Source organism: Pteropus alecto, unplaced genomic scaffold, assembly GCF_000325575.1.
Source record: "Pteropus alecto unplaced genomic scaffold, ASM32557v1 scaffold109, whole genome shotgun sequence".
Lineage (NCBI taxonomy): Eukaryota > Metazoa > Chordata > Mammalia > Chiroptera > Pteropodidae > Pteropus > Pteropus alecto.
Window position 1 is genome coordinate 11,003,225 of NW_006494608.1, and position 15,914 is coordinate 11,019,138.

The following is a 15,914-nucleotide window of genomic DNA, read 5'->3' on the forward strand; positions in this document are numbered from 1 at the left end:
CATTTTTTTAACTCTTCTATCTTCTTTATCATTATAAAATATTCTTGTTGTTCACCACATTCTAAAGTTCTCCCTCAACTCTGTTTCTACCTTTCTATCTTTTTTTTAGACTGCTTCAGTAAACCACCAGTTTCTTCCCTTTTCAGACTGTCATTTTCCCTGCTATAAAAATTGCCTGAATATCAAGTCTGTTCATGTCAGAGTTGTCTGTTGCAGTACTAATTACAAATGTACAAAAGAATTGTCTAGGATAATCAGTCTCCAGAGATGTTGCTCAGAAGATCTGCATTTTTACCTAGTTCTCCTAGCTGGTCCTTATGTAGCTAGCCTGGGAGACACTGGCCTGTAGAATGAGTTCAAATTTTGTTAATGTTTACAGTCTGATCCTAAGTAGCCTGTCTCCTCTCCTCCTTTGAATACCTCTCCTCTCCATCTTAGGTTTTATCTATATCAAGCTTCTCAATTCCACAGATAGTTTATATATTTAACCTGCCATGCATATATGTATTTCCTTCACTTTTCACTTCACACACCAGAGTTAGTCACGGCATCTTTATGCCCACTGCACTGCAGTCATGCTTTGGCCGAACAATTTTATGTTCACTTACCTGGCTCACTAGCTTGAATGATGAGAGTCAAGATTAGCTTTGTGTCTACAGTGTCAAGCACATTTTCTGAAACATGGTAGGTAGTACTGAAAATGTTTTCTATTATCCGGCATATATATAAGGTCTATATGAAAAGTTGAAGACTACTTTACTGTTTTTCTGAATAGTTGTCTAGAGTTCATTTATTACATTTTATGTTTTAGAAAATACCAGAGGAATTTAATGTATTTAATTTAATACAAGAAATGAGAACACAGAGGCATTCTGCTGTACAAACTAAGGTATAGATTTTTGTTTCATTTTATAAACTATATTTTTATAAATGCCTTTTTGGGTTTTTCTAATATCTTTTTTTCCTTCTATTTCATCTCCTTAATAGGAGCAATATGAGCTTGTTCATAGAGCTATTGCCCAACTGTTTGAAAAACAGCTGCAACTATATGAAATTCATGGAGTCCAGAAAATTGCTGATGGAGTGGTAGGTATTCTTGGCCTATTAATTTTAGAAAACTCTCTTTTTACCAAGATGTAATATTTCGCTTTTTAATTGTTATCTTGTTTTTTATCTAACATGAGAATATCCATGACAGTTACTATTTTTATTTAACCTTGATTTTGTTAACTCTATTCCTTCTTCCTCTTTGAAACTCTCAATTATGATGGATATTTAGTGACTCCAATACAAGTTAAATAATATTCTAAATAAAATATAGCTGGAAAAGTAGAGTGTATGTCAAAAATCATATAACTCCTTATTGTTTAAAGTATAAATTACTTTTAAAAAAATTAGTTGCATTGTTCTATCAACAAAAGAAATTCCAAACCTAAAGAAGGGCTTAAAGAGTTTTTTTGAGCCAAGGCTGAGGGCTAGACCAGAAACAAAATCTCAGAGGTTTGAGAAGATGCTCCAGGAAATAGCAGTTTCGAAGTTTATTTTATACATTAGAAACAAAGGAGAAGACTAAAAGGTGACATGAAATCCATTGTGGGTGGGAATCCAAGGAGGTGGGAAGAAGTAAAGTAGGGAAATCTCTAGGATTAGATATAAAGTGAAATGAAGAGATACGTATTTCTTTTACATTGGTGAGTGCAGGATAGTTAACATTTAATATACGTAGTTCAGTGGTTCCCAACCTTTTGGCACCAGGAACTGGGATCCTATGAGACTCTAATGCTTGATAATCTGAGCTGGAACTGAGACAGTGATGCTAGCACTGGGGAGTGGCTGCAAATACAAATGAAATTTCTTTCACTTGCTCACCCCTTGCTTATCTCCTGCTATGCAGCTAGCTTCCTAACAGGCTGGGGACTGGTAGCAGTCTGTGACCCTGGATTTGGGGACCCCTGACATAGTTTACAGAAGTTTGAGGATAAAAAATAACAATGAGGAATATTGGGATTGTCTTTCCCTGGTACTGGGTGTTTATCTCTGAAGATCGGGAGAAGACATCATTGTGACATTTTAAATATGTTATCCTAGATACACAAAAAATGGCTAGGGCTTGCTCAAGGTAAAGATTAATCGTATAGACCTTGGACTTCTTATTATAACTTGCTCAGTTAGGAATTTTTATGATCAAAACATTCAGTGTTGTTACCTTCAATTATTGAGCTCATTAGGCTTGCCAGGTAGCCCCCTTTTCATTCACAGTTCTCTTTCCTCTTCCCCTCCACCCCTCCCAAAGTGATTGTTAGTTGATTCTATTATGAATTTTATTTTGTTCTTGATCATGATGATGTAAAGTTTTATAGTTATTTTGTACATGATTTTTAACTAAGTAAAATTATAGGGCCACAGTTACGTCTCCTTTTGCCATGATTTAGTTCAATGCCATTTTAGCCTTAAAAGATCTTATTGGAGAGAGAAGAGAGCAGCATCAAGATGATGAAGTAAGTAGATCCTAAAAGGAGAGGGGTTTGGGAGATGGGTAGAAAAGGTGAAGGGGATTAAGAAGTACAGACTGCCAATTATAGAATGTCACAGCAATGTAATATACAGCATATAGGGAATGTAATCAATAATATCATAACTATATATGGTAACAGATGGTTACTAGATCTAATTGTGATGATCGCTTTATAAGGTATGTAAATGTCTAATTGTTGTACACCTGAAACTAATATGTCAACTATAATTTAAAGATAATTTTTAAAATAAAATTTTATTAGATATCCAAACTTTTGACCTGATAAAAATACTATATTCTCATTGTGTTCTCATTTCTGCTTCTGGTTTTTAACTCGTTCTCTTATTTCTCTGTATACATAATCACCTTTTCCTTGGAGGTATTAGGCTTTTTTTTTTTTTTTTGGTAAAATTTCTGTACATCACTGAACCCAAGACAACTATCACATCATAAACCAAATTAGCCCCAATACCTGAAGTAAAATGAGTTGTAAAATTTGTAACCTTTTTTCCTCTCTACATGGTTTTGGCAATTTCCCAGACTATTTGTTTGACATTTTTTTCCTAGACTGTTTGTTTGAAATTTCTTGGTTTTACAGATGAGAGATTTGTTATCAAATACTGATCTCAATCTGTTAAGATAATCCATGAGTCTTAGGAACTATATATTTTCTTTATTAGCCAGGTGACAATTTTTTAAATGTTAAGATTCATATAGATGGCCTCATTCTTATTTCCTTCATTAACAAAGGAATCTTTGTGAAACTAGGCTTCATTCATAGCCATCACTTTCCCTTTAGTTTAATTAAAGCCAGTTATAACCTGTGCTGAATGTAGCCAAATATTGTGTAATACAGAATAGAATGCTAATATATTATTGTGTATAATCTTACCTATATTGAGATTCATTTAATATTTCAAAAGCTAAGTACACTATGCATTTTTTAAACTTTAATTGAAAAATAGCTGTTTACATGTCATTGGAGATCATAAATACTAGTTAGAGAAAATGTGAAATCTAAAAAAGTGGGGAAATTTCTTAAAACTGTGTTTGCGTAATGATTTAAAATATGTTACCTACCTTTCTGAACCTATGCTGTGAAATAGTCATAAATCTCTATTAGTTATTTCTCTGACAACTTAATTTAGAGGTAATTTTTTTTTTAAAGGCTTTTAAAACAAGCCCTATGTTTCAGAATTATTTTTGTAGAAATTCTGGTTTGAAATGCTAATCAGCAATTTAAGACTCTATAACATATGACATTTATTGGAAGTATTTACAATTTAAATGACTTCCCAGAGTGAAAGATCTAAAGAGAAATTTATTCTGAAATCCAATAGTATATTGACTTGGGATTTAGACACATCTCAGTAAGAAAATGTCTGTAAGGTATACATGCTTGTCTTTTATCTTGTATATAAAAGACACCACCGCCAGTTATCAACACCAGAATTTTCAATTTTAGAACATTTGAGAAATAACAACAATAGTTTGTGTGTAGTCTTTCTGTTCCTTCTGTTGTATTTGTGTTGTACATTTTAGATGGAATACAGAATTCTGAATATTTTTCCTCAAATGTAATGTTCTTTATTTTTAAAGCACCCCCCTTTTTTTTATTATTATGATGAAATTGGTTAATGAAATCCAGTAAGTTTTAAGTGTACAATTCAATAGTAAGGCATATATATATCACATTGTGTGTTCACTGCTCATACACTGCTCATAGTTAGATCTCTTTCTGTCACCACATAGTTGACTCCTCTGTCCCCACATATTTGACCCCTTTTACCCACTATATATCCCCTCCCCGCTGCCCCTACCCTCTGATAACCACTCGTCTATTATTCATGTCTATGAGTCTCTGTTTGTTTGTCTAGTTCATTTGTTGCTTTTAGGTTTATATTACACATATAAGTGATATCATATGGTTTTCAACTTTTTCTGTCTGGCTCATTTCGCTTAGCATGAATATCCGGAGATCCATCCATGTGGTTGCAAATGGCAGTATTTCATCTCTTCTTATGGCTGAGTAATGTTCCATTGTATATATGTACCACAGGTTCTTTATTCAGTCATCTATTGTAGGACACTTCAGTTGCTTCCATGTCCTGGCCACAGTGAATAATGCTGCTACACACATCAATGTGTGTAGAAAGACTACACACAATGTGCAGATATCTTTTCACATGAGTTTCCAAGTCTTCGGGGGTAAATACCCAGTAGAGGGATTGCTGGATCACATGGTAGATCAACTCTTAGTTTTTCTGAGGAACCTTCATACTGTTTTCCATAGTGGCTGTACGAATTTGCAGTCCCACCGGCAGTGTATGAGTGTCTTTTTTTCTCTGCATCCTCGTCAACATTTGTTATTATTTGTCCTGTTGATTATAGCTATTCTAGCCGGTATGAGATGGTATCTCCTTGTGGTTTTGATTTGTAGGCAGTGTATGAGTGTCTTTTTTTCTCTGCATCCTCGTCAACATTTGTTATTATTTGTCCTGTTGATTATAGCTATTCTAGCCAGTATGAGATGGTATCTCCTTGTGGTTTTGATTTGCATTTCCCTAATAGCTAGCGATGTTGAGCATCCTTTCATGTGTTTGTTGGCCACTTGTATGTCTTCTTGGGAGAAGTGTCTGTTCAGGTCCTCTGCCTATTTTTTAATTGGATCATTTTTTTGTTGTTATTGAGTTGTATGAGTTCTTTGTATATTTTGAATATTAGACCCTTATCATAAGTGTTGCATGCAAATATATTTTCCCATTTGGATGTTTGTCTCTTTACCTCGTTGATGGTTTCTTTTGCTGAGCAGAAGCTTTTTAGTTTGATGTAGTCTCGTTCATTTGTTTTTGCTTTTACTCCCCTTGCTTTTGAGGTCCAATTCATAAAATCCTCTTTAAGTCCAAGGTCCTTGAGTGTATTTCCTATGTTTTCTTCTATGCAGTTTGTTGTTTTCAGGTTTTATATTTAGGTTCTTAATTTTGGTTTGTGTTGATAGATAGTCTAATTTCATTCTTTTGCAGGTAGCTTTCCAGTTTTCTCAGCATCATTTATGAAGAGGCTTTCCTTCCTCCACTGTATGTTTTTGGCTCTTTTGTTGAAAATTATTTGCCCATGTAAACATGGCTTTACTTCTGACTTTCACTTCTTTTCCACTGGTCTGTGTATCTGTTTTTCTACCAATACCATGCCGTTTTGATTACTGTCGCTTTGTAGTATAATTTGAAGTCGGGCAGAGTGATGCCTCCAGCCTCGTTCTTTTTTCTCAGGATGGCTTTGTCAATTCGGAGTCTTTTGTACTTCCATACAAATCTGATGATTTTCTGTTCTGTTTCTTTCTTTTTAAAATGCCATTGGGATTTAAATGGGGATTGCATTAAATCTATATAATAAAGCACCCATTTTTAATATTTACTTTGTTTTACAGATGACAATATATCCTTAAATATTTGATAATTGGGTTCTGATTTTTTTTGTGGCCTTTGATATAGCTCTGTTATGTGGAAAATATTAATATACGAAATAATTGCAAAATTGGTCGAAGTGGTCAACGGTTAAAAAAATAACTTTAGCAAACTCTGCTTGAAACGAGAATACACTAAAACCTAATCTCCGATGGATTATTTAATTTCTAAAATTCCTTTCAACTTCCAAAGTTGGTGAAATGATCACCAACTTTGGAAGTTGAAAGGAATTTTAGAAATTATGTCTTGAGGTTAAGTACTATTTCCTTTACATTTTTGTATCCTCTCCAGTGCTTACTGTTCAGTGCATTTCACATATAGATTCTGCTGTTCCAAAATCCAAAATGCTCTAAAAACCTAAAGTTGTTTTTGTGTACATGTGTTTGTATTGTACTCATTTGGCAGCAAAACCTGACTTGACATGACATGAGGCTATTTATGTTGTACTATAAAAAATTGCTATGTATTTGTAGGTTAGAAACAGTTCAGTTAGAAGCAGTGTCATGGTTCACCGTTAATCTTTATTTAACCTACTCAATGTGAGTATTTACAGATTTTGGTACAAATATATTAATTAGTGTTGTTATGGGAGTGTGATCGTGTAATTAATAGGGTAATAAGGAAATAAATCATTAATATATCAAAAATATTTTTTAAGACGTATCTATGATGCAAAGAGTCTCTAAATTCTGGTGATATCTGAGGATCAAAAGTGTGGTGACCCAAAATTAACTTGAAATGGATTATGAACCTGAATATAAGACCTGAAACAATAAAATGCATAGAAGAAAACACAGGAACTAAACTCAGGGACCTTGGACTTAAAGAGGATTTTATGAATTAGACCTCAAAGGCAATGGAAGTAAAAGCTAAAATAAATGAATGGGACTACATCAAACTAAAAAGCTTCTGCACAGCCAGAGAAACCAACAAGGTAAAGAGACAGCCATCCAAACAGGAAAATATATTTGCAAGCAACACCTCCAATAAGAGCCTAGTATCCAAAATATACAAAGAACTCATACAACTCAATAACAACAAAAAACAAATGATCCAATTAAAAAATGGGCAGAGGACCTGAACAGACACTTTTCCCAAGAAGACATACAAATGGCCAACAAATAAATGAAAAGATGCTCAACATCACTAGCTATTATGGAAATGCAAATCAAAACCATAATGAGATACCATCTCACACCTGCTAGAATATCTATAATCAACAGGACAAATAATAACAAATGTTGGAGAGGATGCAGAGAAAAAGGACTCTCATACACTGCTGGTAGGACTGCAAATTGGTACAGCCACTATGGAAAACAGTATGGAGGTTCCTCAGAAAACTAAGAGTTGATCTACCATGTGATCCAGCAATCCCTCTACTCGGTATTTATCCCCAAAGACTTGAAAACTCATATCTTCTGAAAAGATATATTACTGAGCCATAAGAAGAGATGAAATACTGCCATTTACGACAACATGAATGGACCTTGAGATAATCTTGCTAAGTGAAATAAGCCAGACAGAAAAGAAAATGTTGAAAACCACAAGATACCACTTATATATGGGATATAAACCTAAAAGCAACAAATGAATAGGACAAACGAACAGAGACTGATGGACATGGACAGTAGACTAGTGGTTACCAGAAGTTAGTGGGGAGGTAGACGGGGTAAAAAGGATCAAATATGTGGTGACAGAAAGAAATCTAACTATGGGAGGTGAACACACAGTGTAAATATATATATGCCTTACTGGTTAAGTGTTCAGCTGAAACTTATTGGGTTTCATTAACCAATGTCACCATTAAAAAAGTAATAAATTAAAAAAAAAAAAAAAAGCTTAAAAAAATAAGTGTGGTGACCAAAAATCCTAATTTACCTGAGGCAATACCAACCAATTTATACTTGTCCAGGTGTAATAATTAATAGTGCTCCCCCTTTCATTCTCAAAGAGCCCAGATTTGATGAATAAATTGTATGGTCACCCTGCCTATGGCATATATCTCTACAACAGGTACCTCCATTATGGTAGGTGGGTTTAATTAAGCATGAGAACTTTCAGTCATAAGATATTACTCTGTTGTTCTGGTTAGAGTAAGATGCATAATCAGATGCACAAAACTCTTCTAATCTTATACATCGGGATACAGCATGCACTAGAAATTACTGGAAAGTCGATATCTCTGTTTTTTTAGTTGGAAGTACTTAATGAAAAAGGACACTGGCAAGAAATAGTTATAAAGACAAAGAAGCTGCCATGATGGACTTGGTAGAAGTGCCTTTTGAAAAAGGCAATTACAGTTTCAGAGTTCCTTAATTGATCATAGAATATGCAAAGATGACATTTTTTCCCTAAAATTACCTAGGCATGTGCAAGAGTGAAAAGCATTCTTGTCCACTGGTCCAGAATTAACATAGCCGAGCTGGATAAAAAGGAGATACTTCCTGAGGCTGAAACTAATTCAAGACAATGTATTATATGATAATGTATTATATGAATAGTTCTCTATTCATAATCCTAAACACAATCTAAGATTCTTACAGCTATATGACTCTGGAGTATCCATGTTAATGATATCACTGGTCCTCGTGACCAAGAACCAGTGAGATCCCTAGATTGGCTTTCCCTGACTTTTGGGTTCGTTTGGTCAGGCAGTGATATAGGGGGACATATCCATGGTGACAGAGGGAAAGCAGGTCAAGAAATGATTAAAGTGCATTCTGGGACTGTTTAAAAGTACTAGGTAGCAATAGGTATCCAAAAAATGTTGGGAAAGTAAAAGATATAAGCGTTATTTTGTTGACTTTTTTCCTCTCTTCACATGTTAAGTTTCTAGTGTAGTGACGCCTCAAAAAAATAAAAAAAACTATCCTCTTTAATCTTTATTTTCATGGGTAATCTGTTTATTTACAGTAGCAATTGAAATGCTACTGTACACAGTTGATTTTTCAGTAACTGAAGATGGACTGTTTTTTTATTTTAGTCTCATTGAATTTAAGTCCTTCAGGCTACAATTTAGAGAGTATACTAAGACCCATTTTGTTACTTGGCAAAAAATTTTTATTGTTTTAAAAATTCAAAAGCCTAGAAACAGTTTATTTGAAACATGAGAGAGGAAAATTATTTTTCTCCTGACTTTAATGAAGCATTTTTTTTTTTTTTTTTTTGGCAGAATGAAATTAACACTGAAAATATGGTCAGCTCCGTCGATTCTGACAAACAAGATTCTCCTCCTCCAAAACCACCAAGGACCCGCAGGTATTGTATGTTACATTTTCTTTGAAAGGATACTTTTATTTACTCACTGTTAATTAAAACAACAAATTCTGAATATTTCTAAGTTTTCTTCATAACTTTTAGTACCATTCTTCTGTTTTTAGGATATAGCGTATATATGGCAACTTTGTTATTCATTATTGCTATACTAAAATTTGTTTCACTTTTGATAAAATTTCAGTAGTGTACTGTACAAGAACAGTGAGCATAACCATGAATTGACAATAGCTCATGTTTTTTTATGTAGTACCACTAAAATTTTAAATATTCTAAAAATTTCAATTTCTCGTAATGACTGTACAGGTAATATGATTGCCAAAAATTGTATACACATTAAAGAAGTTATCTTTAATGTGCATACAATTTTTGATAACTAAAGAAGTTATCATAAAGAAGATGTTTCATAACTAGGAAAGATGAGTTTATTTCTCTCAGATTTTCTTTCATACTAAGCTCACTTATAAAGTTAAAATCAACATATGTTTCTGTCCCCCTTTTTTCCTCCTCTTTCAGGGTGGCTGCTAGGTCAGTTATGTGGTAGTATGGAAACATATAGAAAGAGTCAAAAAGATTTAGTTAAAAATTCTTTTCAGCCACTTACTAGTTTTGAAGTTATGAGTAAGTCACTGATTTGATTCTTGCGGGTTTTCTGTTTGTTTAAATATATTCCTAAGGATTAAATGAAATAAAGTATGTGAAAACACTACATATATATAGGACCTGACATACGTCAGGTTTTCATTAAATGTTGGTTTTTCTGTTACATTGTGGAGTTAAGTTGGAGTTATTGGATTATTTTTAAAAGGGGGCACAGTAGGTGATTCATAATGAAATTATTAGAATGACTTCTATAGTATCTTGTCTCAAGCACAGATATGCCCAAACTGATTGACCTTTCCTCAAAGTAAGACTTCACCAATTTTTTCCCCTTAAATGTTTGATAGAAGTCGACTTAAATTGAATGAGGTGACTAGGGTTGGGTCTTGGCAATCAGTCATTGTACTTTAACGTGATCGTTCCTCTTTACAAAAGGAAAAGACTACAACTTTTCTTAATAACTAAGGCAAGATGTGGTAGTTATTAGTAGTCTCTGGAAAGCCTTTGCATGCTTCTCTAAGGAGGATAAGGAAGCCTGTATAGATGGGTTTAGGTTTTAGCATTTAAATGCTCAGGATGTTAACTGTGTGCTAACAACTTCCCAGTAGATTCCTATGGAAGGTAGCCAGTTAAAACCTATAAACTGTTAGTCCTCTAACTTCTTTCTTCCACATATGAGTCCTAAAAGAAATTGTACTGGCCTTAAGTGAAATTAAGAAACAATTTTGCTACACCAATATCTTTTAATTTGGTTTTTGAGATTGAGCCAGTGTAGAGGTTTTCAAAGTGTACAGTGATATTTGTGATTTTTATGGCTATTTACTTTCAACAATAAATAGTGGTAGCCTCTTTCTAATTTTAAAGGAAAAAATATAAAGAATGTACTGAATTTTAAGCCTTTCCCATATACATTTTAGAAGTTTGGCACCTATTTTTAATAAAGAAAAAAGATAATTAAGAAGTAGCCAATGAATATTGACAGAAAAATGATCATTCAGCCTAAGACAGGATTTTTTTGAGGATATATACTCAAATTTTTATACGTATGTGACTTTATATTACATGCTTAGGTCTTTTTTTTTTTCATTTAGTAGAGTCAAATGGTAGAATTTCATTGTGTTCCATTAAGAATATCCTGTGACTTCTAGGTTAAGATGAATTTTTAAACTATTGTAAATTGTTAACTGAAAATAAAATTACAAGAGCATAAGATTGATAAAAAGTAAAAATGATATATTTTGTTTTTCAGTATGGGTGCAGTGAGTATAACCAGGTTAATTGGTTGTTTAGAATACATGTTATTATTGGAGAAAGATCTAGAGAGGAAGGCTCATTGTTATATTAAGTTTTATAGTCATGATTATGGTTTATAAATACTTATAGAAATCATATTAAAGATTTTGGATAGCAGATTTCATTTTTTTCAATACATATTTTGTTAAACTAATGAAATTGTCGATATTTTTTCCAATAACACCAGCATTCTGGAAATATAACTTGTTAGCTATTTCTGTAAGCTGTCAACAGATTTACTACAGAGACCCAAAAAGGGCGTGCGCCTTAGTAAATTTTCCTTAATCTATTTAGTGTTTCACAGAGAGTGACAATATATTTAATGCTTTCTTATAATGCCTCTCAATTTAAACAATTTTAAGTAGGAATAAGATTAGGAGGAAGGCAAAATGGTTCTCTTAGACATTTTGATATCTAGGCTAGAGGTAAAGATTTGAGGGTTCGGTATACAGCTGACATAGAAGACTTTTACTTGGGCATGAATAAAATCTTTCAGATTCTGAGTATAACATAAAATATCAAGGAGGGAGCCCTTGTAAGTACCATAATTTGTAAAAGTAGACTAAAAGGAAGCTGTGAAAAAATAAAGAACAACCAAGGGATAAAGGAAAACCAAGAAACAGTGGCATTATAGAGGCCATGAAGGAGAGGGTTCTGTATCTGGCAGAAATACATGAATATTTACTTCCTGTAAGGGTTGCCTGTGACGATGAACTGGACTTTCAGACATTTGTGACTCTTAGAATATCCCGGATAGGTTTGGGCATTTATGGGGTCAAAACAGGAGTTGAAGTCTACTCAAATGGAGGCATTTGAAGCTACCTGATTTGGGGAAACCTCATCTAGCACAGGATATCATGAGATTTGGGTGACTAACAACCCTGAGAAAATGGCAAGTAGAAAATTAGGTGATAGGAGAAATCCATATCACATAAAACAGTTATTTTTCTACTTCATCGTTTTTTCTGTTGTTAAAAAAATCTTTGTTTTTTTGAAATATTATATTTCTTTTGTTGATTTTTTTTTAACAAATATATTAAACCCAAATATATTGCCTTAAAATGATTAATTTATAAGAGAGGAGCAAAGTGGCTCAATAAAAGTGGAAAATGGTCCTGTAGACCAGACAAGTAGAAGGAGAAAAGATTAACAGAGAAATCTTTTTCAAAATATAAAATACCTGGAAATAACCTTAAATAGAAAGTAGAACTGTATTCATTTGCATTAATAAAAAAAATTAAGTGTTCTTGGTTGGCAAAAGTAAATGTAATTTAGCTTTTTTCAGTGCTATTTAAAATATCAGTTCTTTTAATATTTGATGCAGTTCTCATCAGAATACCAAAGATATCTTATCTGAACTTGACAATATAATATTAAAGTTCATTTGGATGAATAAAGAGGCAAAAAATATTAAAGAAAAACTCAAGATGATAATAGTGATGAGTGAGGACAGACTTTTTTAAAATTATAAAACATTATGAATATTTAAAATAGTCTGTTAGGGGTATAAGAATATATCTGTTGATGGAGTTGAATTAACAAGTAGAGAATTTTATACTAAATAGGGAGAAATAAAAGTTATATATTACTCATATTGTAATATTTTTAACCATTTGGGAAAAAAATATATTTATGTTCATATATCATCACAGCAAATACCAAAGCTTCAAATAGTTAAATATAAAAAGTCAAATCATTGAAACAAAATATAATTTAATGTTTGACAAACTTGTAGAAGGGACATCCTAGAAGGGATAAATGAAATCACAAAGGACACTATTGATTTATTTGACTAATCACAAATTTTAAACTTCTAATTGAATTATTAATTCCAAATTAGCATCCTTTAATATAAGGGCAAATTTTGGCAAAATGCTTTATACATGCTTTCAGTTATCTAATTTTCTGTGCATTCTGTGCTTTAATCCTTTCCTAATTATTTTGTTCTTTTTCATTGTTAGAAAATACCTTTGATCTCAGATGTTAATTTTAAGTTATCGAAATAGGTCAGAATACATAATAAAATCAAGCAATAAAGGTTAAACACTGGTGGAGTGTCTTTCTTAACTCCAAAGTGTAAGCTGTATAGGTGGTTATCATTGTTTTGGTTAAAAAGTAATTATTGGCATTGATATAACATCTTCTTTATTGTTTTCTCATCTTTTTTTTTTTTTTTTAGATCGCCACGTATTCCCTATTTCTTCTATAGATAGCCAGTATGTCACAGTGATAAGTAAAGTAGTGAACTCAGTGATTTTTATAGTAATTTCGATCACATGGATATTAATATAGCTGGTTTCCGAAATGAGTTGACCTGCAGAGTTAACTGAGAACACAAATAAATCTATCTTCCAGTTCAGTACTTTTTTCACTGTGGTATTAATCCCTAGAAGAAAGAATAGTTATGAAGGTTGTTTTTAAAGTGTTATGTTCTAATTTTTTGGTTGCTCTTTCTTACACTCTCATAATCTTTCCACTTTGCATGGAATCCAGACTAAATTATTGTAAGGAAATTAATTTTATGAGTTTATATAAAACATCAATTTGAAACAAATGTTATAGTTACTTTAATTCTGCGTCTTCATGGTATAGTTTCATCCTACCCTGTAAGCCTTATTTTTAACTATTTCTTTATACTCTTTAAGTATTCAAACTGTTGTGTTCACTGTTTTGTCCTTTTCTGGTACTAGTATAATGCCTAGCATGTAGAAAGTCCTGAATATTTGTTTCATTTCCTCAACAAATGAAATTAAGAACAGTATTTACAATAAGAATGATGCAAGTCATATTGTATCTCTGCTGGAATTTTTTTCATCAGAATATCTAGTGAAAATATGAATCTTGAACACTATAATAGAAAATCAATATGTAGCATATATTTTGTTGTGACTGGGCTTATCATTTTTGTGCACATGAAAGTTCTTTAGAATTATTCTAAGTCTTGTTTTAACCAACCTTAAATTAAGGACAGATAAGAAAAAGTCTACCAGTATAATTATCAATCAAATTTGAGTAGCCAAAAGACCACAAAGGGGACACAGGGAAACTTTGGAGGTGATGGATATGTTTATTACCTTAATTGTAGTGATAGTAATCATGCTGGGTGTGTGCATATGTCCAAACGCATCAAATTATATACATTAAATAATACACAGTTTTTGTATATCAACTATACCTCAGTAAAGCTATTTTTTTTAATGTGAGTAGCCAAGAATATGTTTACTATGTAAATATCAACATCATGCACAGACTGCTGCTTATAAAAACATTTACAAGATTAGTGTTAAAAAATAAAAAAAAAAGCAGTTTGAACAGTTAACTCTGGTCCGTCTATAAACTTCCTGAAATTTTAGTGGAGAAATAGAAAAATGTATAAAGATTGAAAAAAACAAATTTGTAGCAGAGATTTCAGCAGATAAGAGAGATATTGACAGAATTTTGGAAAGTAGAAAGCACATTGACCAATGAAAAGGGACTTAACAGGACAAAGAAAGCTAAAACTTGCTTTCTTGTATATGCAGGAAACTGATAAGCAGCAAGATGGTTCTCTTCAAAGAACCCCCACCCCAGGAAGGCTCAGACTAGAGTTCCTCCTGAAGATCGTGTGTAGGATGGGGCTAAAAACAAAAAGAGTACTTGAATACTTGAATGTCTCTATAAGACTATTTAGAATCCCAGATTCCTTCAGTCAAATTGAGCTGGCAGATGACTGCTTCTCCCACACATGGGCATACAGTAGGACAGATTTACTCAGAAGTGGTTGAACCAGGGAGTCTCTGGATTCAAGGACATCAGATCCACCTGATGGTAGGATTGTAGCGCCTTACTAAAAACAGGAATCTGCATGCTGAATGGTGAGATCCTCCAGCTCTCTTGCTCCCAACCCTTATTTGGCTTTCAGAATACTGGTAGCAACTTCTGGTGGGAGACAGAATCCCTCTTTTGAAAAACTAACCAGCCCAAGAGAAGAAAGCTACAGTTATTGATGGTTGTAGCCCACTACTGATATTGCAAAGGCTGTGTTCAATTATCATGCAGTGAGGTGATCACTAAGTCACAAGTCCTCCTCCTTACATATATATATATATACACATCTTCTGGGCATTTTTAAGATATCATTCTTTAAAAATGAACTGAACCAGGAATGATCAGACACTTGACAAAGCCTCTAACATAAAAGACAGACCCAAATAAGCGGGAAATAAAACTTGGAGGAAAAAGATGGACAGACCACCGTCCATGTTGCTCATTCATAAGGAAATATTGCTACCATGAAATAAGAACTGGATGATAATATGAAGCTCTTGGAAATTAAAAATATAATAGCATAAATTTAAAAAGTTAAACAGAAGCCTGGAAGATAGTCAAGGAAATCTTCCAAGAAAATGAATAAATAGAAAAAAGATAGAAAATAAGAGAAGATAAATTAGAGAATCAAACTAGATCTGTCGAATAATAATAATAAAACTAGTAATGGTCTGGAAGGAGACTGGAAGTGAAGAAATTAGCCAAGAAATAAGGAAATTTTCTAGTAATAAAGAACATTAATTTTAATATAGAAAGTTCCCAATATAGTGGATAAAAATTGTAATAAAATGGATTGGAAAAAGTTACATGATGAGATTATAGAATAATATCAAAAATAAAAAAAGAACCTAAAAGCTTCAAGAGTGAAAAAAGCAGCCCACATTTAAAGGAACAGGAATCGGAATTACAAAATTCTAAAGGATAATTATTTCTAATCTATAATTATATACCTTTTCAAAAAA

The 15,914-nt window shown here is 32.7% G+C and overlaps 1 protein-coding gene across 1 annotated transcript in view; it reads left to right on the forward strand.

Annotated features, from left to right (window-relative positions):
* PTPN12 (protein tyrosine phosphatase, non-receptor type 12) overlaps window positions 1-15,914 on the forward strand; it is an 87,055-nt gene that overhangs the window by 60,211 nt on the left and 10,930 nt on the right. Inside the window, exons 10-12 of the mRNA XM_006925398.3 lie at window positions 812-889; window positions 988-1,086; window positions 9,152-9,237. Of these exons, the coding sequence (XP_006925460.1) occupies window positions 812-889; window positions 988-1,086; window positions 9,152-9,237 (263 nt within the window). The remainder of the gene's footprint in view (window positions 1-811; window positions 890-987; window positions 1,087-9,151; window positions 9,238-15,914) is intronic.